At 43.8% G+C, this 24,884-nt stretch overlaps 1 protein-coding gene across 3 annotated transcripts; it reads right to left on the bottom strand.

Moving 5' to 3' along the window:
- Window positions 1–302: 302 nt before the first annotated feature.
- Window positions 303–9,439, bottom strand: LOC307217326 (uncharacterized protein). Of its 3 annotated transcripts, none has more exons than XM_079978389.1 (2): window positions 9,392–9,439; window positions 303–2,794 (listed from the first exon to the last, which is right to left on the bottom strand). In XM_079978389.1, exon 2 carries the CDS (start codon window positions 2,757–2,759, stop codon window positions 1,581–1,583), a length of 1,179 nt encoding a protein of 392 aa, XP_079834515.1. In that variant the 5' UTR covers window positions 2,760–2,794; window positions 9,392–9,439; the 3' UTR covers window positions 303–1,580. The 3 variants fall into 3 exon arrangements, with proteins under 3 accessions (XP_079834515.1, XP_079834514.1, XP_079834516.1); XM_079978388.1 differs by lacking the exon at window positions 9,392–9,439 and adding an exon at window positions 6,546–6,689; XM_079978390.1 differs by lacking the exon at window positions 9,392–9,439 and adding an exon at window positions 6,554–6,642.
- Window positions 9,440–24,884: the final 15,445 nt, after the last annotated feature.

Raw genomic sequence — 24,884 nt, 5'->3', positions numbered from 1 at the left:
ATTGTAACATGTGAAGCACTTTAAACTAGCATTTGAAACACTGCAGGAAACTAGTGTTAAATGATTCTAAGGCAAGCTTTAACAAAATGGTTTTGAACACTTAAAAAGTTTTAACTTTGAGTATGCATTACACCCCACCTGGCTCTCTCATCTCATGCCAATTTTCCAGCCACCCCAATGCCCAATGCTTAGGCACCATTTACAAGGCAGGCCTGCCAAATACCAAAAATACAATTTAGAATGACCTGCTAATTGTCCCAGCTTTGTTCTCCTTGTTCAAGTTTTGCATCTACCACAGAACATCCAAAGCAAATGCATTTATTTGGACATGTGTTACATTTTGCACAGCAGAAGCTGTGATTATACAAAAAGCAAACATATCTACAATTTAGGAGTCATCCAACATGCCCTATTATTGATGCTGGGTAGAGAACCCAACCGGTTTTTGTTCTGAACAAAGTTCCAGTTCACAAACAGAGATTTTATAAACAAAGCATTACACAATGAACATTTAGTCTTCATTGCTGGTTCTCTAGTGGAGAAGGCCTGGATGTGCTCTCAGTCAACATGACAACACACCCACCCAAAATAATATTTTTACATTACATGAGAAAAATGGGTACCCCCATCTTCACCATTGGTGAGCATTGAATTTACTTTTTAAGGTCTGATATTCACATTTGTTCAGAAACAGGTTCCATACAATTTGGTGGAACTTATTCCCAAATTAATAGGTGCATGAGCTAGATTTCTGCTCCATCTCCTGTATTCAAGTCCTCTGGCTCTTCAAATATCCAGATGGCCTTCTCCCCAACACGACTCAGCTTATAACTGTGAATTTCAACACCACACAGGCTGATTTTTAGAAATGCAAAGCACATGTTCCAAGAAGTACTGTGAATGTCCCGTAAGAGATGTGGCTCTGTATTGTAAAAAGGAGCAGGAAATCAAAAACCAAAATACCCCAAAACCCAAGCCACAAGTGCTCTGGTCTCAAAAACTGTATTCCAGGTTTTTGTGGTGGTTGGAAGGCAGCAAAAATAATTTCACCGAACATCCATGCCCAAGTTATATGGGAGCATGGAATCATTGAGGCAGCGGTGCAATTGCCACTTGCATGGAAAGAGCAGATGAGAAGCAAATTTGTGTGTTCCTCCTTCCACATCACCTGCTGCCATTTTATCCTGTTGTTTGGCCCAACCAAGCGAGCACAGGCAGGTGAGATAGCACGGCTGCCACCACCTTTCACAATAGGAGAAATGGCAAGGCTTGCTGTACGCAGCATACTTAATGCAGCTTGCAGAAAGGAATGCACATGACCACAGAAGATCTGCTGTTGTCCTGCAGAGCTGATGGGCTATATGCAAGTGGAGTGTGATCGTCGGAGGAAAACAGGGTGTGCAACCGGGAGTGGGGGGTGAGTGGCAGGATGTGCTGTGTAACTATAACTATAAAGGATGCATTAAAGGCACAGAAGGAAACTTAACCATTTTGCACCACTGGGCATGAAACCTGAAAGGAGCATCAGTTACAAGGCACATATTTCATGGAGGGTAGGGTGTCAGCACTTCTCAGCACCTTCATTCTTCCTTAGCCCAGGCAGCAGCACTTTTCTTCTCCTCCTGGCAAGGGACTACAGCCTCCACATAGAACTTCTCCAATTTTGATGCAGTCGTCTCCCAGAAAACAGGGTCGAAATCTACAGGGGCAATCGCCGTTTCTTTGTTGGTGTGGACCACCAATTCTGCCTTCGGAAGGCCAGTGACGCCCATCTGGACTTGCAACTGCGTGTAATATTGGTGGTTCTTCTTCAGAGAGTAGGAGTCGCCCACCTTCTCCAGACAGAAGCTTTTGTCCTTGCAAGCTTCCGTCACCGTCCTATCTCTGTGTTTGTAGGGACACTTGACCTCCAGAACGCCCAGCTCTTTCCCGGTATCTGCGTCTTTGATAATCCCATCGGGGCTGGCAGCCAGCCAAGGTTTCCTTTGGTCAATGAAGAGGCCGCACTCGTCCACCTTCACTGCTTTGTTAATATTGCTGGACTTGAGGGCCTCGTACGCCTGCACCGCTTTCTTCTCGTTGCGGACGCCCCAAGACATGGCCGGGGTCTGGACGCCGGAAGAAGATTCCACCACACGCCTCAGGTACGACTGAGGAATCTCGGAGCTCTTGCCATTCACAAACTTGCTGTTGGCTATCTGGGGAGCTATGGACGCTGTGATGCGGTTTGCACGCTGCTTGTACCATTCAGGGTTAGTGCGCTGGCCCCGGGTTCCTTTCTCTATTTCAGCAACCTTTTCGGCAGAGAGAGGGGAAGGGAAGTGGTTCGCTTTACCTTGGGCTTTGCCCTGAGTTTTGCTAGCCGCCTGTGTCGGCGCTGGGCTGCAAGCAGCGGGACCTACAGAGGCTTCAGTAGCTGCAGCAGGGGACTTTCCTCCTCCTCTTGCTCCTACTGTGGGGGTCTTTGCTCTTGCTCCACGGCCACTCTTTGTGCCTCCTTGCTCACTGCCAGATGCCGATGTGGACCTTGCCTGGTAACTTTGCCCTGTTCCTCTCGGACTTGTGGCACTGGCTGGCTTTTCAGCCGCCCCCTGTCGGCCACCATGACCCTTCGCAGCAGGAGCACTCTGAGTTCTGCTGCTGGCAGGTACCGTTCTGGATGAGGCAGAAGATTGTGGGGCTGCTGGGGCTGCTTTTGGCGCCGTGGCAGCACGTTGAGGAGAGGGTACATTGCCAGATGTATTCCTGGGCTTGCCCATTGCTTGAGGGAGTCACGTTCTGTGAATCTGGGAAGCTGGGAAAAGAGAGAAGCGGAGAGAGAGATTAAAAAGCTTGCAAAAAGACACCTGACAGACAGCTTTGTGTCCATCAAGACAGCCTGGTACACTTCAGGTCAGTGCTAGAAACTGGGATAGAAAAGCTAGGAGCCAAATGGCTTCCGGTACCTGGGCTGTGGGAGCCAAAACAGAATGTCTAGTCACCGCTTTGGGGGGGGGGGGTCGCTAACACTTTTTATTTAAGCATGAATTAATATGCAATTCACATAAGTGTCGCAATTTTAGAAGAAATTGTTAATATGTGTTTAATTTGGTGTTTAGAATAAAAATATTGGTACCGTACTTCAGTTTTCAAAACAGGCCACTCTTTATTGTTAAACTCCTTAACATATTGTCTATCCTTAACATATACTTTGAGTTTTAAAATCGCATGCATTTCAGTAATCCTTGAGTGTCAGCCAGGTGCAAAAAATGGCACCCATTTTTGAGATACTTGAAAATGGAGAAACTTTAGGTGCAAAATGCGCCTGGCGCCCTGCTAATTTCAAACTCTGCTTCAGGTGTTTTGGAATATAACCCCAATCAGCTTCTGTCAACAGGGCCAATGGTAAACATGTCAAACATGTGAATCTGAATGTTGAAAACTTTAAATGATACCTGGGGGAATAGTTTATGATCAATCTTTTAAGTCAGCTTCAATTAAACCAGTCAATCAATACAAAATGTATGGATTTGGAGCACTAAGATGCTTCTCTTTAACCTCCTGTTCAATAATAAACTTTATTACAAAAGTGTGAGGACAAATGTTTCCAAGTAGAAAAAAACTGTCTGAAAGGCTAACACATTTTTTGTACCATGAGATTCACAGGATTGAGTCAATTTCTTACATTAACTTTTTCAGACTTAAGCACTAAGATTCTGCCCGGCAGGTTAGAAGACTACTCTGTGGTTTAGTCAGATTTCATGATGAAACCAAATTTTGGCACGCAAGATCCTTCATTTATAGCCTTCAGAACAGCAACAATTAAATTGTTTCCTCCTTCCATAGTCTGAATTCTATCATCTGTAAGGTAAGAAATGCCAGCACAAGCCTATGCCAACTTTAATCTTTCAGCCTAAAGAGAAAACCCCTAATTTGAGAATGGAATGCAGAATTCACTTGAGTTGTGAGCCAAGTTTCTCAACCATAATGAAGCCTTAAAAGTTTTATTTTGAAAAACTGACCTGTTCTCAGGCCTCTGGGTAAAAATCTGGCCTCTGAGAAGATATTCTTATCCCACTAATTGGAAATGAGCTCACAAGAACCAGCCAGCACCTGCATTATCTAAATGTCTGATGTGTTCAAGGTCAGTGTGCCAACTAGGAAAAAAATTGCTTTGTGTGAAACGGAAGGATCTTAGTATCTAGAAGCTTCCGGATTAGATAGCTGGGGTCGCCCTTGTTGCTGTGCTGTTTAGGGTTAAAGACATATTCATTTCCTTATCTTTTGCCTCACAACATTTGTTCTGGACACCTGTCTGGTTCCCTGTTTTCCTCTGGGCTCAACGGCGGTGATGGTTTGTAGGCAAGTTTTTGTTTTGTCTTATAAATCCCAAAGATACTTCTTAACTGTGGTTTACTTGTATTCCTCACTGGTATACATGTTCTCTTTTTAATGCTACTATTTAAATATATATATATATATATATATATCTCTACACCATCTATTTCTGTTGTTTCTTTGGCTAAAACCTTGAGTACTGAATTGAGTTCCTAACTTCTTAAATCATTACCTACTGAACAATTGTGTGGGCTCAAGGGACAGAGAGTCTGATCTTTGAGCTCTTGTCCTTTGAATCCTAAGTAGCATCCAGTAAGGTTCTGGGAGTCTCCTGGCCCAGACTAGTTAAACTTAAGGAGTGGGACAGAATTATACCTTGCAGGGTTGGTTTTAGATTCTGGTTATTTGGCTACTGCTAAACACGAGTTAGTCCCCAAGTTTTTGGGTGCTGGTCCTTGACAACTGCTACTTACACAGTTGGTTATCTGCTCTTCCACAGATCTTAGCTCTCATAATTTGTTCTGTTCTAGCTTGTGAATGCCTCTTGTGGTCTGAGACCCCAAGGACCCTATGAGGGCTAAGGAGGACTGATCCAGAATAATAATTGGAACAGAGTAGCTTTTTTAAGAATACAGCAGGGAGCTCTTTAGTCTGGCACAGGCCTCATTAATACACACATGCGTTTGCTCCAAAGCCTTTTCTCTCTCTTTCCCCCAGGGAAAGAAGATAAACCAGAAGTTATGCATACAGCTGTACGAAGGTAACAAAATAAAAGTTAGTGTGTATTAATTTCAGCTGGAGAAAAAATTAGCCTGGGGAAGAAGGTGGCAACACAACTTTCATCAAACAACTTTCAGCAAACTGGGGGTTACACACACACATTAGACTGAGTAACACAATTTATCATAAATGCAAGTCAAAAGAAGCAGAGCAAAAATATTAGCAGTCCTGTCTTGAAGGATTTCCATTAAAAACAAGGTATTTGCCTGATTGCTAGTCAACAAAGCCCCATTCTTAAAACAAAATGGTCTTTAGCCTTCTGAAAGACAAACTAGCCTGGGAGGCATCTTTAATCCCATTCCATAACAATGGTGCCATTACAAAGAAGGCCATGCTCTTTATAAATTTGTCTTCCACAAATGGTTCTCAGGGCAGGGTGCCTTCAGGTGACTTTATTATGTGGGGACACTTACGGGAGGGGCCAAAAATGAAATTCAGCACTTTCAATTGTTCACATACTGGTTTGAACAAATAGTGTTCCAATTGCAGTCTGTGAGCTTCTGAGTTAAACAGAACCTTTTCTCTGGGTGCATGTTCCAGAAAACTAGAAGGGTTGGTGGTGAAGAAATAAGTTTCTGGTGAACAGATTTAGGAGGGGGGTGCTGTAGGCTGCCATACAACAGCTGCTGAATAGGAGTTATTCTACAATATTGTTAAAGGTGAAGGAGGCCCTGTCCTTTCTTTGCATCTGGCTAACGATATTTCTTGCCCAAACAAAAGTTGGGCACTTGCTACAAATGAATCTTTGTACATTATCCAGTGAACAAGGCAATAAATCAATGAAACAAAATGAAGGCAGGTAGTTTGGGGACATTTGCAGAGCAATCCTTTTGTGTGTTTACTCAGAGGCAGATTCAATGGGGCTTACTCCCAAGTGCCCATTCCAGGGTGCTAAATACAGGCAATGTGATGTTTCAAGTTACACAGTGTCTCCTCTCCCAACAAAACTAAAGGGGGGGGGGAGAGATAGAACACTGACTATAAAATGCACCCTTATATTCTGTGCTCAACAAAACACAAACATTTCTCATGTGGTGGGAGGAGGGGAGCAGAGATGAGAGATAAAGGATTTTTTTCTTTTTGTTAGCAAAACTAGAGATTGATTTTGAAACCAGAGCTCCCTTGGAAGCCAAATCAAAGATTTGGTCACGCTGCTTTACCACTTCTCTAACAATCAACTTTGTTCATTCATATTCCACTCATATTGCCTAGACTCTGAGCAACCATGTAAAATAATTAAGAGTTGCATCCAAATTTAGCCATAACCCCCCAAAAAACTTGATGCACACATTACTTTAAATATAGTTTTGGGAAGGTTTGATGTAGCAGCCCTTTTTATGCCGTAGACTCGCCTATGTTAGCTGCAATCTTAAACCTACTTAATTGCAAGTAGACAACCCACCCCACCAGAAACCCAAACACAGAGAACGTCAGATATCAGCACTTACTGCACCACAGGAGTACACAAGCAGCAAGCGGATCCTGAATGGAAAACAGCATGCATTCACAGAGCAGTAAGAAAAAACCCAAAGGGTGGGATCTGGGAGAAGGAAACTGAATTCGAAACTGCTCTCAGTTCCTGAATTATCACAGTGACTAAGCAAGCTGATGAGGCATGTCAGGGCACAACACTTTTGCTCTTTGCTCTGGCAGCATGCAAGCGAATAGAAGCAAATCGCCATTTACACCTTTCTTAAAGTTTGCACACCTAGCACATCTAAAAGAGGAGGCACGCTGAAAGGCAACATCTGATTAAAGGCAAAATCCCATCAAAGAATAGCTCTGAGAACAATTATTAGTAAATGGAAGGAAGGGAAAAGATTTAGAAGTTTGAGGCAAGAGCAGCTTTGCTGGAGCAGACAGCCTTCTCTATCCAGTCCAGTAATCTGTTTACCACACTGGCCCTCTGAGAAGACAGAAAGGCAAAAGCATTAGGGGGCATACTACTCCTGTACATGGAGGCTCCATTTAGTCATCATCATCTTCTTCCACGATCACAACAGCAGTAAAGAAACTTATCCTCCATCAGTTTGTCTAATCTTCCCACCCACCTTTCTAAGCTGGCCATCATCCCATCCTGAGGAAGTGAGTTCCACTGGAGCATTAGGCTGTATGAGAAACCTTGGTTGGTTTTTCTGAATCAGATGGTAATGTTATAAGAATTTTAAGGTCTTAGATATATAATAAATGTTCATAAATGTACCAAGCAAACACGTACATAAATATATAAACCACATGTCTGAAGCAGCACAGGAAGGCAGTCCTGAAACCATTTTAACTCCCAAACTGACCAAATGTTTCCCTGCAAGGGGGGCAGAAATGAAAAAAAACCTTCCCATTGTCTCAGGACTTAAGTAATTACCATTTCAAAGGAAGGGCCAGATTACCAGAAAAGGCAAGCAGATAAGGCAACCTAGCAGGCAGGAAAAACAACAACATTCAAATTTCTGTTGTAGACCGCCTTTTCTGTGATGTAGGTATGATGTTTGTGAGGGGTGGTCTTGGGTTACACCCTTTCTGGAGCTCCATGGCAGGGAATTTCAAAATGGATACAATAAGGCCTTGCACACCATTGTTCAAGGTCCTCCTCCTCCTCCTGTTGCAACTGTTTAATAAAGATCAGGCTGCTTTGAGAAGCTGCTTTGCTTCTCAATATTCTCTGGTTGGCCTCTGTTCTTTTCTCCTACCGATAGGGAACCCAAGTAAGGACTCTATATGGGCTCTTGGCTACCCCATAAGGGGAAAAGGGCAGATTTTGTTTACAACACTAATAAACATAGGGAGACTCCTAGGTTTTCTTTTTTAAAAAAACAACCACAAGCCCGCTCCCTTCTGTCCACCATAATTAATTTTAGAATTAATTTTATAAAACACTATTATATCACCAACCATACTCAACTCTTCATTTTTCTTACCAAAATAAGTAACAAGCTTTTCCTGTAGGACACACAGACCAGCCTTGATATTTGGGCTGCTATTTTCTGCAACTTCCCCAGCTTAAAATATCCTTAAAGATAGGAAGGGTGCCAAACTATACACAATACTACAAATACAGTCATTCTTTAAATTTATTTTATTAGACAATTACTACATGTGACCAAAGCACACAGCTGAAGCTCTTTTAGCTGAGTCACTCCCCACAACTCCATTAAGCTGCAAAATTCCAGAACATTGCAGGAAAGAGAGCAAAGTAATCTAACTTATTCATTAGCTAAAACAAGGAATCCCAAACTGCAGAGAACTAGTGGTCTGCAAGCCTCAATAGTCATATTGATTTTAACTGCATTTTTATCACTTCTTTTCCAATATTCATACTGTATTTTATTGTATTGATTTGAATTCGGCGGAATGCAAATTGCAATAGAATTAAAACACATTAAAAGAAATAAAAGCAGTAAGAACACAATTAAAAAAATCAAGCTGCATCGGCACAGCACATTACAAATGCCCACAACTAGCAAAAAAAAAGCCATTTAAGTGATGTGCCATGGCTACCAGCAATTTTCAAGTGGTTTGTTGCAGAAGTTTGGGAGCCACTGAGTGAAAGCACTTTTGGCCCCCTTTTAGGTCAAATCTCTCTGAAACCAGCTCACAACAGGAAGTTGTTTAGGGAAGTTTTAAATGTTTGATGTTTTGTCGTGTTTTTAATATTCTGTTGGGAGCCGCCCAGTGTTGCTGGGGAAACCCAGCCAGCTGTGCGGGGTATAAATAATCAATTACTATTATTATTATTATTATTATTAGCTTCACATGCATAGCAAGGACATTATACTACTAAGAGATTTACATACAATGCAATGTTTTGAAATGATCCGAGACTCAAATGACCTTTCTTTCACTCATCATCCTGTGAGCCAGTACCCCTTCAGCAGAGATTTTTATTCGTGTAGCCAAAACCCTTATAAAGAAAATTAACAAAAATAAAATAAAATACACACTTAATTTCTCTGTCAAGCAAAAAAATTGATCCGCTGAAGAACTCAACTTGCTCATCCCCACACGTTTCTCCTTGAAGGCAAAACAGGCCACCTTTTCAGAAAAGAGGCGTGTGTGCACGTGTTTCTTTGCAACGAAAACTCCCACATATGCATTTATACGTCTTTGCAGCGAGAACTCCCACCTTCTGAAAATCATATATATATGTGTGTTTTGCAGTAGGAACCCCCATCTTTTCAACACACACATTGTTATTTTTTTGCAACAAGAATTCCCACCTTTCCAGAAAATTATATATATTCTTTGCAACAGTAACGCCCACCTTTTAAGATACCACATATACTGTATATATACCTACAACCAAAACTCCTTCCTAGAGGCGAAATAAAAAAGCGCGCGCTCTTCCACCACGTGCGCAATAATCTTTTACCTGCCCGGGGCGCGCTTTCAGTCTCCGACGAGCCTCGTTTCCGGCAGCAACCCGAGACTGATAAGCCTCCGGCTGTCGCTCCCAGAACCCGCGCCGGAGATGAGGAACGCCCGCGAAGGCCCCGCCTCCGCTTCCGCGAGGGCCCCGCCCACAGGAGGAGGAGGGCGGGGCCGGAACCTACAGATTCGCAAAAAGAAACGGGTCGGGGCCGCCTCTGGCTTCGTGTGCGCGCGCGCGCGCGCCGCCAGTCTGGGAACGTTCGAGGCGCGCTTGGGCGGGAATTCGGGAGCAACGGGCGCGATTTGGCGGTTATTTCCCCTCAAGGAAGCGGTCAGAGGCGCGCTGGTTCATGGCCAGTGGCTTGTGGTTCATTCTCCTCTCACGTTTCGAAATAGGGCAGCGACGACAGAAGGAATCCCAATGGAAAGGGGCCTTAAAGGCACAAAAACTTGAAATATGCCGCTATTTTTATTATTTGTCGTATTCGTTTCACACAAAAAAAATTACACACGACCCTCAAAGAGGTTTACGAGAGATAAAACAGGAAAATCAAGAAAAAATTCGCAGCCACACTTTTAAAATACGTTAAATTACTCAGGTTAAAATTTAGAGATGTTTCTCACTTTTTTTATTTTTTAAAAAGGGGAAAAGGTATGCCTGTGCGCCTCTTTGGGAGGAGGGCACTGCCCTGAATGAAGGCAAAGAAATATTTGAAATAAAAAATTCTGAGGAACGTGGGACAGTTGGGTCTCCACTGCTGCTGACTATGGAAACACAAGCACAGTTTGCCCAGCAAAGGGCATTCCACAAGGGGTGCGCTGCTTCCCACGGGTTAGATCCCTGGAAGAGAAGGAGAGGTATGTTTCACAAGAACTGGACCATCCTAAATGTATTCATCTGTAAGCTCTAGGAATGTATGCAGTGATAACTGAAGGGCGCACGCCTTGTTTTAATTCTCGGTTTATGGGTTATGATTTGTATGTGAGAAATGCCTTAAGTCAGAAGTCAAGCAAAAGGAAGTGGGAAGCTCAATGTCCCACACGTGCTGCAATGCATTTCAAATGTGCCTGGTTCTGTGTACAGTGGTACCTTGGGTTAAGAACTTAATTGGTTCTGGAGGTCCGTTCTTAACCTGAAACTGTTCTTAACCTGAAGCACCACTTTATTAGCTAATGGGGCCTCCTGCTGCCGCCGTGCCACCATCAAACAATTTCTGTTATCCTGAAGCAAAGTTCTTAACCCGAGGTACTATTTCTGGCTTAGCGGAGTCTGTAACCTGAAGCGTCTATAACCCGAGGTACCACTGTACACGGTACTTGATTATATGCGTGCAATTCAAATATGTGCTGGATTATAAAGATTAAACCCAACTACTTGTGCTGTAAATGCACATTAGATTGCACAGTTGGAAATTAAAGGTGGTACTGTAGTCAGCTAAGTTTTGCTCAGAGGCCTAGATTCAGATAATGAGTCCTACTGGGAAACTCCCCATTCCACCCCAAACCGGCTGTGGGGTGGTGGTGGTTGGGAGAACCCCTAGAATAGCACACAGGGGTAGGAGATGGGGGGGTGGTTCTGTCTAGCAAGTCGAAATGCTTGCACTGATGAAACAATTGCCCTAGCACTATATTCCTTCCAATGTATACCCATTGAAATCAACATGACTTAGGTCCATTTGTTTTAGTGCGTCTACTCTGAGTAAAACTTAGCTGAATACCACCCAGTGCCAGCCAGGGTTACCTGCCTTTTCCCAGTTGCCACTCACAGGCTGCTGTCTTGTTTAAGCTTACTTGGGAGTAGGCCTCCATTTAACCCAGTACGGTACTGTAGTATCTACTATTGAATAAAAATGCATAGATTGCTCTAAAAATGCCTTGTGGAGAAGATGTATTTTTCTTGAATTACTGAAGCTAATCTGGCACAGCTAAGGCTTCAGAAAGAAACATGGTCGCTAGAACATGCAGGTGAGTGACAGCACTATCCCAAGCACAGGATGCTATCCTACACTGAATCTGACCCTTGGTCCATCTAGCTCAGGACTGTATGCACTGACTGGCAACAGCTCTCCAGGGGTTTAGACATGGGCATAGCCAGGTTTTTTGTTGTGGGGAGGCAGAACTTCAGTTTGCTATGGGTTTTTTTTTTAATTGATGGAGGGGCAGCTGCTCCTCCCTGCGCTCCCCTTGGCTACGCCCATGGTTTTAGTTGAACCTGAGAACCTGCATGCAAAGAAAAAAGTCCCATATAAAAGCCATATTTAGGCTTCCTAAATGTTGGATGTCTCACATCAAACCTTTACAGCTTCCCTGTTGGTGCTATTTCCTTCAAACTGGTTTTTATGGTTAATTTTTTTTTGTAAGCCACCTTGCAGGAGTTGGTAGTAGAAAGGTAAGATGTGATATATTATTGGCATGTCTAATATTCAGTTCTACTGGCTGTTTATGTCTACAGGGAAGAGTCATCACTCAGTAATAAAGCACTTGCTGTGAGAAACTATGGAGAGTGGCTGGCAGTTGGAGCACCCTAGACTACACTAGGTGGATCAGTGACTTAGTAAGTGTATAAATTTATAAATCAAATCAGGTCTGTTCTGCTCACCTCAAGTTATGATTACAACTGGAACGTATGCGCTTCTGAGCGTTGAAAGAATGGTATAGCCAGAGACATAATATGCACCTTTGTTATCCATGAAAATCTTTTAATAAAAACAAATTTAAAAAACAAAACAAATTATCATCACAAAAAAGTGCAAAATATCCTACTTCATTCATTCTCAATGTTAGATAGATATATAGATAATTTATTACGGTCAGAGACCAGCTTATAAAACACACTTGGGGGTACAGTCACAGAAGGAAAACAAACAATTAAAACATTGTACAACAATAAATTTAAAAACAATGTACAACAATAAACTACTGCAGGGAGCTGACCCAGAGTCACCCATAGAACGGAGTTTGGGGATTTTCTTAACGAACTAGTTCGAGTTGGGAGATGTTCTGCGCCTACAGATCTGTACACAGAATCTAGCGACCATCCAGGTCATCTTCTGATCTTTGCCTAACAGGAAAAGGTCAAATTTTTGCTTTTCCAGGAGGTCAGCGAGCCTCACCAGTAGGGGATCAATGGTCTTACTACGTGCCTCTTCATAAAAGGGACATTTAAAGAACAAGTGCTCTGGGCTTCCTATCTCCCCCAATGAACAGGTGCAAAGTCTCTGAGCGTATGGGACTTTTTTAAAGGCTCCTTCCAGGACCAGCGAAGGCAGGGCCGAGCTTCTGGTGAGTGTAAAGGCCCTTCTTGCATTTTTAGATACGAGAAAGAAGAGATACGCTGCCGGTGAAGCTTTATCTCTCTCTGTTTCTCCAATTTTATAGTCGGGGCACCTTGAGCAGTCCCATTGTCTCTCGGTGTCTATGATTCTTTTCCTGATCATAGCTTTTGCCTGGCCCAACCCCAGGCTTAGAAAGGCTTGAGGGGCAAAACCCAGTTTCTGAAGGGTGTTCAGGACTGCTGTCTGCCAGCCTGACTGGAACTGGTCGCAGAGGATCAGTGGGGCTATTTCTCGGGGGAGCAGATTCAATGTCAGCCATTTGTGGATTGATGTTAGGCAGATATAAGCCTCCACTCTCATCATCCCCGTTTCTAGTCTGACCCATGCGTTTGAAACACATCTGGGGACTTGTAGGAGAGCTCTAAGGAGTTTGGATCAAACTCTCTCAAGAGGGGAGAAAGCAGAGGAAAGCGGCCCCAGAAAAGATCCATAAAGGAGCTGTGCCAATGTTTTGGCTTTGTATAATTTTAGAGCCGCGGGGACGAAAAAGCCACCTTGCGCTCTGAAAAATTTAAGAATACAGTTTGCAAGTTTTTCCGCTGAGCTCCCGATGGAGTTTATGTGAAGTTTGTTGGTTCCTGAGGCCTGTACCACCATTCCTAGATACTTATGATTTGTGACTTGTTCTAATTTATGGCCTTGGAGTTCCCAGCTTCTAAGCGTTGTTTTTTTCTCAATTTCTTTTTCACCCATGCCCAGCTTTAGCTAACATAAAAATCATGCCTCCTTCAAACCTGTCTACCCTAGTTAGATTACTAGATTTTTCAAATAGATTAAAATTTGTGGCATGTGAGAATTCTACCACTGAATCACCAATGCTTTGACTTTTTAAAAACAAAAACTAATATTTTACATACTTTTCGGAAGCACACATGCCTCCTTAGTTCATCGTGTGCAAACCTTTAATACACTGGATGTGGCGTTTGCCCGTTCATTTAGAAAATGTTTGAACAGGGGGGAGAGATAGGGTTAAAAATAGAGACCAATAGGAAAGCCGGAGGTGGTGCCTACCTGTGTATAAAAGGGCTTAGCCTGAGGTTTAAGGAGTTGTTGTTGTTGGAGTTGTTGGTGGGTAGTTGGTTGGTTTTAGTGGGTTGGCTGGCTGGGAAAGGCAGTTGGAGAAGCAGTTGGTAATAGAGAGACAGTTAGGGCAGTGGGTTCTTGAGTGAGAGGAGGTAGAAGAGCTAGAGAGAGGAAAATAAGACTAAGAAAGTAAAGAGTAACAACGTTTGGAATGCCAGAAAACTTTGTTTGTGTCTGAAATAAAATACACTCTTCTTTCTTAATTGAGAACCTGACTGAGGCTGAAGTGATTTTACCGGGGAGGACCTGGTTGGTGGCAGCAGATTAGTGGTGTACGGGTCAATAGTCCGTGAGACGACCGGGGGCTCCGTACGAACGCCACACTATTCTACTTGATAGGGGAGAATATGTCTTAAATGGACAAACCATGCCTTCCATATAACATTCACATTTATGATTTAAACTATTAAAGGTCTGCTTAAAGATAAGCTACAATAGACACCTACGATTTGTGAATTGTTTCTATAGCAGCTGGATATTATAAGGACTATTATTTATGAATTGGTACCTCAGTTTGTTTTTTCATGTTCTTTACCTTTTCATTTGTGGGTCGGTGGGTTTTGATTTTTTTTTAAGCATGTGGCATGGGCAAGCTGTTCTGGGTGCCTTTTTGGCTGAAGACCAGGGTACAATGCTCAAAATAATATTAAGCAAGCAGGACAATACAGACATAACTAAATTTATAAAACAATCTAATTTGAAATTAGGTATTTGAAAGTGGAACCCCTAGCTGTATGTTGTACTGTATGTTGTTCAATATTCTAGCTACCAATTCAGCAATGACAGTTTATGTAATACTTCCATTCACCCTACTGATTGACTTCCTGCTTTTACCTGAATATTTGGGAAGCATTAATTGCTTACAGAACAGAATTGCTCATTCTGTTCTGTAAGGTTTTTCTGCCTTTCACCCCATACAGTATTCTTCTTCTTAAAGATTCCTGATCCAGCACCATCTTTGAGGGTTTCCAAAGCCTGCTAATACCTCATTTTTGTGTAGAATGAGCCATTATGGTTACACATTGAACTGTACTCTGAACACCTATGATATACATATCACTTGAAAATTTCAAGATACTGTAGTTTGGAAAAACCAAATAAAACTTAGCATACAAATCATACCAAAAAATAGAAGTTTATAACATAAAAATATTTATTATGAAAAGCAGAATTTCTAGAGAAGACACATAAAACTTGAAAAAAGCAAAGCAGTCATAGCAGAAGACTGGAGATAAAACTAAGCATGCAGCAACAAAGAGTGAAGGATGTCCTACGGTAAGAGAAAAGCAGGAGGAAGGCTAAACAACTTTGTATGCAAGGAGTTGAGGCGAGGGAGAAGGGTTGCTCAAGGCGGTTTGCAAGCATTTAAAGTTACAGCTCAGCTGAAATGTTTCAAGAGGCAGCAACTGCTGGACATGAAGTGCACCACAGAAGAGCTGCAAGTACAAATGTGCTTTCACCGCTGGAGAGCGCCAGCTGCTGGACACCAGGTGCTCCCCAGGAGAGCTGCAAGTGGAATGCATCTGCAGGCTGTTCCGTTGAATTGCATTCAAAGACAGCCACGACTGGACAGGAACTACGCAAGGCGAAAGCTGCGTGGGGAAAGCATACAGGGCCTCGGGGGAGTGGAATGCATCTGCAGGCTGTTCCGTTGAATTGCATTCAAAGACAGCCACAACTGGACAGGAACTACGCAAGGCGAAAGCTGCGTGGGGAAAGCATCCAGGGCCTCGGGGGAGGCGCTTTCCCTGCGCTCTTGCTTAAACGATGGGTTTGGAGGCTGGTACAGCGTCTACGGCCATACTACCCTGAACACGCCCGATCTCATCTGATCTCGGAAGCTAAGCAGGGTCAGGCCTGGTTAGTACTTGGATGGGAGACCGCCTGGGAATACCGGGTGCCGTAGGCTTTTGCCTTCTTTTGCCGGTCAGCGGCCCCGCTTTCAACTCTGCCCCTCCACTAGCCGCCCATTTCATGCCAGGCGCTGCTGCCTGCTCTTTCGAACCTTCCTTTCATTTGCTTTCCTTCTGACCTGCCCCTTTCAAACCTGCTTGCACCTGGAAAGCATCCCGGGCCCCAAATGTGCTAGTACGCCGAGAATTGCTAGGCCAAAGGCTGACCGCCGACAAATGTGCTTTCACCGCTGGAGAGCGCCAGCTGCTGGACACCAGGTGCTCCCCAGGAGAGCTGCAAGTGGAATGCATCTGCAGGCTGTTCCGTTGAATTGCATTCAAAGACAGCCTCGACTGGACAGGAACTACGCAAGGCGAAAGCTGCGTGGGGAAAGCATCCAGGGCCTCGGGGGAGGCGCTTTCCCTGCGCTCTTGCTTAAAGGCTGGGTTTGGAGGCTGGTACAGCGTCTACGGCCATACTACCCTGAACACGCCCGATCTCGTCTGATCTCGGAAGCTAAGCAGGGTCAGGCCTGGTTAGTACTTGGATGGGAGACCGCCTGGGAATACCGGGTGCCGTAGGCTTTTGCCTCCTTTTGCCGGTCAGCGGCCCAGCTTTCAGCTCTGCCCCTCCACTACCCGCCCATTTCATGCCAGGCGCTGCTGCCTGCTCTTTCGAACCTTCCTTTCATTTGCTTTCCTTCTGACCTGCCCCTTTCAAACCTGCTTGCACCTGGAAAGCATCCCGGGCCCCAAATGTGCTAGTACGCCGAGAATTGCTAGGCCAAAGGCTGACTGCCGACAAATGTGCTTTCACCGCTGGAGAGCGCCAGCTGCTGGACACCAGGTGCTCCCCAGGAGAGCTGCAAGTGGAATGCATCTGCAGGCTGTTCCGTTGAATTGCATTCAAAGACAGCCAAGACTGGACAGGAACTACGCAAGGCGAAAGCTTCGTGGGGAAAGCATCCAAGGCCTCGGGGGAGGCGCTTTCCCTGTGCTCTTGCTTAAAGGCTGGGTTTGGAGGCTGGTACAGCGTCTATGGCCATACTACCCTGAACACGCCCGATCTCGTCTGATCTCGGAAGCTAAGCAGGGTCAGGCCTGGTTAGTACTTGGATGGGAGACCGCCTGGGAATACCGGGTGCTGTAGGCTTTTGCCTCCTTTTGCTGGTCAGCGGCCCAGCTTTCAGCTCTGCCCCTCCACTACCCGCCCATTTCATGCCAGGCGCTGCTGCCTGCTCTTTCAAACTTTCCTTTCATTTGCTTTCCTTCTGACCTGCCCCTTTCTTTCTTTTTTTTTTTTATAAATATTTATTGAAATTTTTTAAATACAAAATGCAAAAATAATAAACAATATAACATGGATCATAACACATATTTCAGAACTTCTTTGGACTCCCTCGCGTCTCCCACTCCCACTTACATCATTATAAATTTTTTCCAGCAATTTATCATCTTATTTATGTTCTTAAATCTTGTTCAGTTAATTTAATCTAATCTCCAAAAATTTTATGTTTCCCTCAATCTCACTTATCGTCAAATTCAAATCTAATTCAATGGTAGGCAATTATTTATGATCTAGCATCCTTCTTAGCATTCAACCAAATTACAATACTTTTGTAGATAAATCTTGAATTTCTTCCAGTCTTCTTCAACCCTCTCTTCTCCCAGGTCTCGAATTCTGCCAGTCATCTCGGCCAGTTGCATATAGTCCATCAGCTGCATCTGCCACTCTTCCAGTGTGGGTAGATCTTGAGTTTTCCAACTCTTAGCGATGAGTATCCTTGCTGCCGTTGTTGCATACATAAAAAATGTTCGGTCCTTCTTTAACACCTTCTGGCCGACAATGCCCAGAAGGAAGGCCTCTGGTTTCTTAGTGAAGGTATACTTAAATACCTTTTTCAACTCATTATATATCATTTCCCAGAAGGCCTTCACTCTAGGGCAAGTCCACCAGAGGTGAAAGAATGTTCCTTCGTGTTCTTTACATTTCCAACATTTATTATCAGACAAATGGTATATTTTGGCAAGTTTAACTGGGGTCATGTACCATCTATATATCATTTTCATTACATTTTCCTTCAAAGCATTACATGCAGTGAAGTTCAGCCCAGTGGTCCACAACCTTTCCCAGTCCTCAAACATAATATTATGCCCAATATCCTGAGCCCACTTTATCATCACCGATTTAACCATTTCGTCTTGTGTATTCCATTTCAGCAGCAAGTTATACATTCTTGATAATACCTTAGTTTTTGGTTCTAACAATTCTGTTTCCAACTTCGATTTCTCCACCTGGAACCCTACCTTTTTGTCACTTTTAAAAACTTCTTTAATCTGAGCGTAATGTAACCAGTCTCGCACTTTATCCTTCATTTTCTCCAAACTCTGCAATTTCCAATTATCTTCGTCTTTTTCTAATATTTCCCAATATTTTGGCCATTTGGCCTCCATATTGGGTCTTTTTCGGGCCTTAGCTTCCAGAGGTGAAAGCCACCTCGGAGTTTTGTTTTCCAGTAAGTCTTTGTATTTTGTCCAGACATTAAAAACTGCTTTCCTGACAATATGGTTCTTGAAGACCTTATTGATCTTAACCTTATCGTACCATAGATATGCATGCCAACCAAAAGCATTGTTAAACCCTTCCAAATCCAATACGTCAGTGTCTTCGAGAAGTAGCCAGTCTTTTAGCCAGCAAAAGGCTGCGGCTTCATAGTACAACTTTAAGTCCGGCAGGGCAAAGCCCCCTCTTTCTTTCGCATCAGTTAGTATCTTAAACTTAATTCTGGGCTTTTTGCCCTGCCAGACAAATTTAGATATATCTCTCTGCCACTTCCGGAAGCACTCTGTCTTGTCCACAATCTGCAATGTTTGGAACAAAAACAACATCCTTGGCAATACATTCATCTTAACGGCGGCAATTCGGCCTAACAAAGAAAGCTTCAATTTTGTCCAACTATCCAAATCTCTCTTAATTTCAAACCAACATTTTTCATAGTTATCCTTAAATAGACTCAGATTTTTTGCTGTTATGTTTACCCCTAGGTACTTTACTTTTTTGACCACAGTTAGTTCTGTTTCTCTCTGAAACTGTTCCGACTCTACATCTGTCAGATTTTTCCCCAACACCTTAGTTTTCTGTTTATTTAGTTTAAATCCCGCCACCCGACCAAAATCTTGGATCAGTTGTAATACTCTTTTTGTACTAGATTCTGGCTCCTGCAGGGTCAGAACTAGGTCATCTGCAAAAGCTTTGAGTTTATATTGCTTCGCTCCGACCTGAATCCCTTCCACCAACCGGTCCCCTCTAATCATATTCAAGAGCACCTCCAGGACTGATATAAATAACAAAGGGGAAATCGGGCAGCCTTGTCGTGTTCCTTTTTCAATTTTAAACTCTTCAGTGACCACATTGTTTACTATCAATTTAGCCTTTTGTTCTGAATATATTGCATCAATCCCATTCTCGAAACCCCGACCCACTCCCATTTCTTTTAAATTTCCCTTCATAAATTTCCAAGAGATATTATCAAAGGCCTTCTCCGCATCTATAAAGATTAGCACTGCTTTTGTGTTTATATCAGTTTGCAAAAGTTCCAAAATGTCAATAATGTTCCTTGTATTGGCCAACATGTGTCTACCTGGGAGAAAGCCTGCCTGGTCTTTATGAATTACTTCATTTAAAACTTTTTTAAGTCTACTTGCCAAAACGTCTGCAAATATTTTGTAATCCACATTTAAAAGGGAGATGGGACGGTAGTTCTTAGGTTGTGTCTTTTCAGCTTCCGATTTTGGTATCAATGTGATGAAAGCTTCCTTCCACGATTCCGGCGCCCTCCTCCCCTCCATAATTTCATTGCTAACCTCCATCAATGGTTGTATCAAATGGTCTTTTAATATCTTATAATACTTGGAGGTTAGCCCATCTGGCCCTGGAGATTTGCCCAGTTTCATGTTTTGAATGGCTTGTTCAATTTCTTGGCATGTTATTTTACTGTTCAGGAGAGATCTATTTTCTTGTGACAACTTTTTAAGTCCATTTTTCTCCAAAAATTGTTTAATCTCGACCTCATTCTGCGGCCCTTGGGTGTATAATTTTTTGAAGTATTTCCAAAAACACTTTCTAATCTCCGTGGGGTTCTGAATATTTCTTCCTTCAATTTCCAAATTTGTAACTGTATTCAATTTTTGTCTCTTCTTCAACTGCCAAGCTAGCAGTTTCCCACATTTGTTTGCCGATTCAAAGGTTTTTTGTTTCATTAATTTAATCTTCCACTCTATTTCCTGATTTATCAGTTTAGAATACTGTGCTTGATAGAGTTTGATTTCTCTCAAGATCGGCAGGGACTTCGGGTTTAATCTTAGCTTCTTCTCTAATTCTTTTATTTTCTCCAAAATCTTATCTTTTCTGTCATTTTGTGTCCTCTTCCTTGCAGCATTCTGTTGTATCAAGAACCCCCTCATCACAGCTTTACTTGCATCCCAAATAATTCTTTTTTCCACCATAGTGTTCATATTTATCTCAAAGTAGTCCTTCAATGCTTTCTGGGCCTTCTTAATTAATCTCCTGATCTGTGAACAAATTGTCATTCATCTTCCATCTAAAGGAGCCAGTTGGTAATAGTATCATATCCATTTTCAGTGCATTATGGTCGGAGCAGGTTTTTGGGCAGATTTCCACCTTTCTGACCTTCGGTGCCAGACCTCTAGTTATCCATATTTGGTCGATTCTTGTCCAAGTCAGCTGAGCTTCAGAGAAGAATGTTCCTTCTTTTCCCAAGGGGTTCTTCGTTCTCCAAATGTCAATCCAGTCCATATTGTCAGTCAGTTCAAAAAAGGTCTTTGGTAGTCTGCCATCTTTTGTAACATTCTGGCTTTGTGACTTATCCATGTTAGTTGATACGACCCCGTTCATGTCTCCCATCATGATGATGTTGTCATAATCCAGATATTCCAGCATAGTCTCATGCAACTTCTTGAAAAATTCCGACTTCCCTTCATTTGGTGCATAAATTCCTAATATGAGAATCTTTTCTCCTTGATGTTGTATTTCGATTGCCAAAATTCTTCCATATTCATCTTTAAATAAGAATTTAGGTGACAGGCTCTCTTTTGCATATCTGACCTGCCCCTTTCAAACCTGCTTGCACCTGGAAAGCATCCCGGGCCCCAAATGTGCTAGTACACAGAAAATTGCTAGGCCAATGGCTGACTGCCGACAAATGTGCTTTCACCGCTGCAGAGCGCCAGCTGCTGGACACCAGGTGCTCCCCAGGAGAGCTGCAAGTGGAATGCATCTGCAGGCTGTTCCGTTGAATTGCATTCAAAGACAGCCACGACTGGACAGGAACTACGCAAGGCGAAAGCTGCGTGGGGAAAGCATCCAGGGCCTCGGGAGAGGCGCTTTCCCTGCGCTCTTGCTTAAATGCTGGGTTTGGAGGCTGGTACAGCGTCTATGGCCATACTACCCTGAACACACCCGATCTCGTCTGATCTCGGAAGCTTAGCAGGGTCAGGCCTGATTAGTACTTGGATGGGAGACCGCCTGGGAATACCGGGTGCCGTATTCTTTTGCCTCCTTTTGCCGGTCAGCGGCCCCGCTTTCAACTCTGCCGCTCCACTAGCCACCCATTTCATGCCAGGCGCTGGTGCCTGCTCTTTCGAACTTTCCTTTCATTTGCTTTCCTTCTGACCTGCCCCTTTCAAACCTGCTTGCACCTGGAAAGCATCCCGGGCCCCAAATGTGCTAGTACGCCGAGAATTGCTAGGCCAAAGGCTGACTGCCGACAAATGTGCTTTCACCGCTGGAGAGCGCCAGCTGCTGGACACCAGGTGCTCCCCAGGAGAGCTGCAAGTGGAATGCATCTGCAGGCTGTTCCGTTGAATTGCATTCAAAGACAGCCACGACTGGACAGGAACTACACAAGGCGAAAGCTGCGTGGGGAAAGCATCCAAGGCCTTGGAGGAGGCGCTTTCCCTGCGCTCTTGCTTAAAGGCTGGGTTTGGAGGCTGGTACAATGTCTACGGCCATACTACCCTGAACACGCCTGATCTCGTCTGATCTCGGAAGCTAAGCAGGGTCAGGCCTGGTTAGTACTTGGATGGGAGACCGCCTGGGAATACCGGGTGCCGTAGGCTTTTGCCTCCTTTTGCCGGTCAGCGGCCCCGCTTTCAACTCTGCCGCTCCACTAGCCGCCCATTTCATGCCAGGCGCTGCTGCCTGCTCTTTCAAACTTTCCTTTCATTTGCTTTCCTTCTGACCTGCCCCTTTCAAACCTGCTTGCACCTGGAAAGCATCCCAGGCCCCAAATGTGCTAGTACGCCGAGAATTGCTAGGCCAAAGGCTGACTGCCGACAAATGTGCTTTCACCGCTGGAGAGCGCCAGCTGCTGGACACCAGGTGCTCCCCAGGAGAGCTGCAAGTGGAATGCATCTGCAGGCTGTTCCGTTGAATTGCATTCAAAGACAGCCACGACTAGACAGGAACTACGCAAGGCGAAAGCTGCGTGGGGAAAGCATCCAGGGCCTCGGGGGAGGCGCTTTCCCTGCGCTCTTGCTTAAAGGCTGGGTTTGGAGGCTGGTACAGTGTCTACGGCCATACTACCCTGAACACTGCCTTGCCGTGGCGAAGGGGCTTGAAGAACTCAGAGAAGCTATGAACTATGCCGAGCAGGGCACCCAAGATGAACAGGTCATAGTGGAGAGTTTTGACCAAACGTGATCCATCTGGAGGAGGAACCGGCAAGCCACTCCAGTATCCCTGCCAAGAAAACTCCATGGACAAAGACAACAGGCATATAAAAGTTATGACGCTGGAAGATGAGCCCCTCAGGTCGGAAGGCGTCCAACATGCTACTGGGGAAGAGCGGAGGGCAAGTACAAGTAGATCCAGAGCTGATGAAGCGGCTGGGCCAAAGCCGAAAGGACGCTCAGTTGCGGATATGCCTGGAAGCGAAAGGAAAGTCCAATGCTGTAAAGAAAAATATTGCATAGGAACCTGGAATGTAAGAACCATGAACATGGGTAAGTTGGAGGTGGTCAAAAATGTGATGGCAAGAATAAATATTGACATCCTGGGCATCAGTGAACTAAAATGGACGGGAATGGGTGAATTCAGTTCGGATGACCATCATATCTACTACTGTGGGCAAGAAACCCGTAAAAGAAATGGAGTGGCCCTCATAGTCAACAAAAGAGTGGCAAAAGCTGTACTGGGATGCAATCTCAAAAATGATAGAATGATCTCGATACGAATCCAAGGCAGACCTTTTAACATCACAGTAATCCAAGTTTATGCACCAACTACTGGTGCTGAAGAAACTGAAATTGACCAATTCTATGAAGACTTACAACACCTTATAGAAGTGACACCAAAGAAGGATGTTCTTCTCATTATAGGGGATTGGAATGCTAAAGTAGGGAGTCAAGAGATAAAAGGAACAACTGGCAAGTTTGGCCTTGGAGATCAAAACGAAGCAGGGCAAAGGCTAATAGAGTTCTGTCAAGAGAACAAGCTGGTCATCACAAACACGCTTTTCCAACAACACAAGAGACGACTCTACACATGGACATCACCAGATGGGCAGCATCGAAATCAGATTGATTATATTCTCTGCAGCCAAAGATGGAGAAGCTCTATACTGTCAGCAAAAACAAGACCTGGAGCTGACTGTGGCTCAGATCATCAGCTTCTTATAGCAAAATTCAAGCTTAAACTGAAGAAAGTAGGAAAAACCACTGGGCCGGTAAGATACAATCTAAGTCAAATCCCTTATGAATACACAGTGGAAGTGAGGAACAGGTTTAAGGATTTAGATTTGGTGGACAGAGTGCCTGAAGAACTATGGATGGAGGCTCGTAACATTATACAGGAGGCAGCAACGAAAACCATCCCAATGAAAAGGAAATGCAAGAAAGCAAAGTGGCTGTCCAATGAGGCCTTACAAATAGCGGGGGAGAGAAGGCAAGCAAAATGCAAGGGAGATCGTGAAACATACAGGAAATTGAATGCAGATTTCCAAAGAATAGCAAGGAGAGACAAGAAGACCTTCTTAAACAAGCAATGCAAAGAAATAGAGGAAAGTAATAGAATGGGAAGAACCAGAGATCTGTTCAAGAAAATTGGAGATATGAAAGGAACATTTCGTACAAAGATTTCCATAATAAAGGACAAAAGTGGAAAGGACCTAACAGAAGCAGAAGACATCAAGAAGAGGTGGCAAGAATACACAGAGGAATTATACCAGAAAGAAACGGATGTCTCATATACCCCAGGTAGTGTGGTTGCTGACCTTGAGCCAGACATTCTGGAGAGTGAAGTCAAATGGGCCTTAGAAAGCACTGCAAATAACAAGGCCAGTGGAAGTGATGGTATTCCAGCTGAACTATTTAAAATTTTAAAAGATGATGCTGTTAAGGTGCTACACTCAATATGCCAGCAAGTTTGGAAAACTCAGCAGTGGCCAGTAGATTGGAGAAGATCAGTCTACATCCCAATCCCAAAGAAGGGCAGTGCCAAAGAATGCTCCAACTATCGCACAATTGCACTAATTTCTCACGCTAGCAAGGTTATGCTTAAAATTCTACAAGGAAGGCTCAAGCAATATGTGGACCGAGAACTCCCAGAAGTGCAAGCTGGATTTAGAAGAGGCAGAGGAACCAGAGACCAAATTGCAAACATGCGCTGGATTATGGAGAAAGCTAGAGAGTTCCAGAAAGACATTTACTTCTGCTTCATTGACTATGCAAAAGCCTTTGACTGTGTCGACCATGGCAAACTATGGCAAGTTCTTAAAGAAATAAGAGTGCCTGATCACCTCATCTATCTCCTGAGAAATCTCTATGTGGGACAAGAAGCTACAGTTAGAACTGGATATGGAACAACTGACTGGTTCAAAATTGGGAAAGGAGTACGACAAGGCTGCATTTTGTCTCCCTGCTTATTTAACTTATATGCAGAATTCATCATGCGAAAGGCTGGGCTGGATGAATCCCTAGCCGAATTAAGATTGCCGGAAGAAATATCAACAACCTCAGATATGCAGATGACAAAACCTTGATGGCAGAAAGTGAGGAGGAATTAAAGAACCTTTTATTGAGGGTGAAAGAGGAG

The sequence above is a fragment of the Podarcis cretensis genome, assembly GCF_951804945.1.
Source record: "Podarcis cretensis genome assembly, chromosome: 5".
Classification (NCBI taxonomy): domain Eukaryota; kingdom Metazoa; phylum Chordata; class Lepidosauria; order Squamata; family Lacertidae; genus Podarcis; species Podarcis cretensis.
The sequence above is the reverse complement of the archived record's forward strand: the minus strand, read 5'-3'. Positions and strand labels throughout refer to the sequence as shown.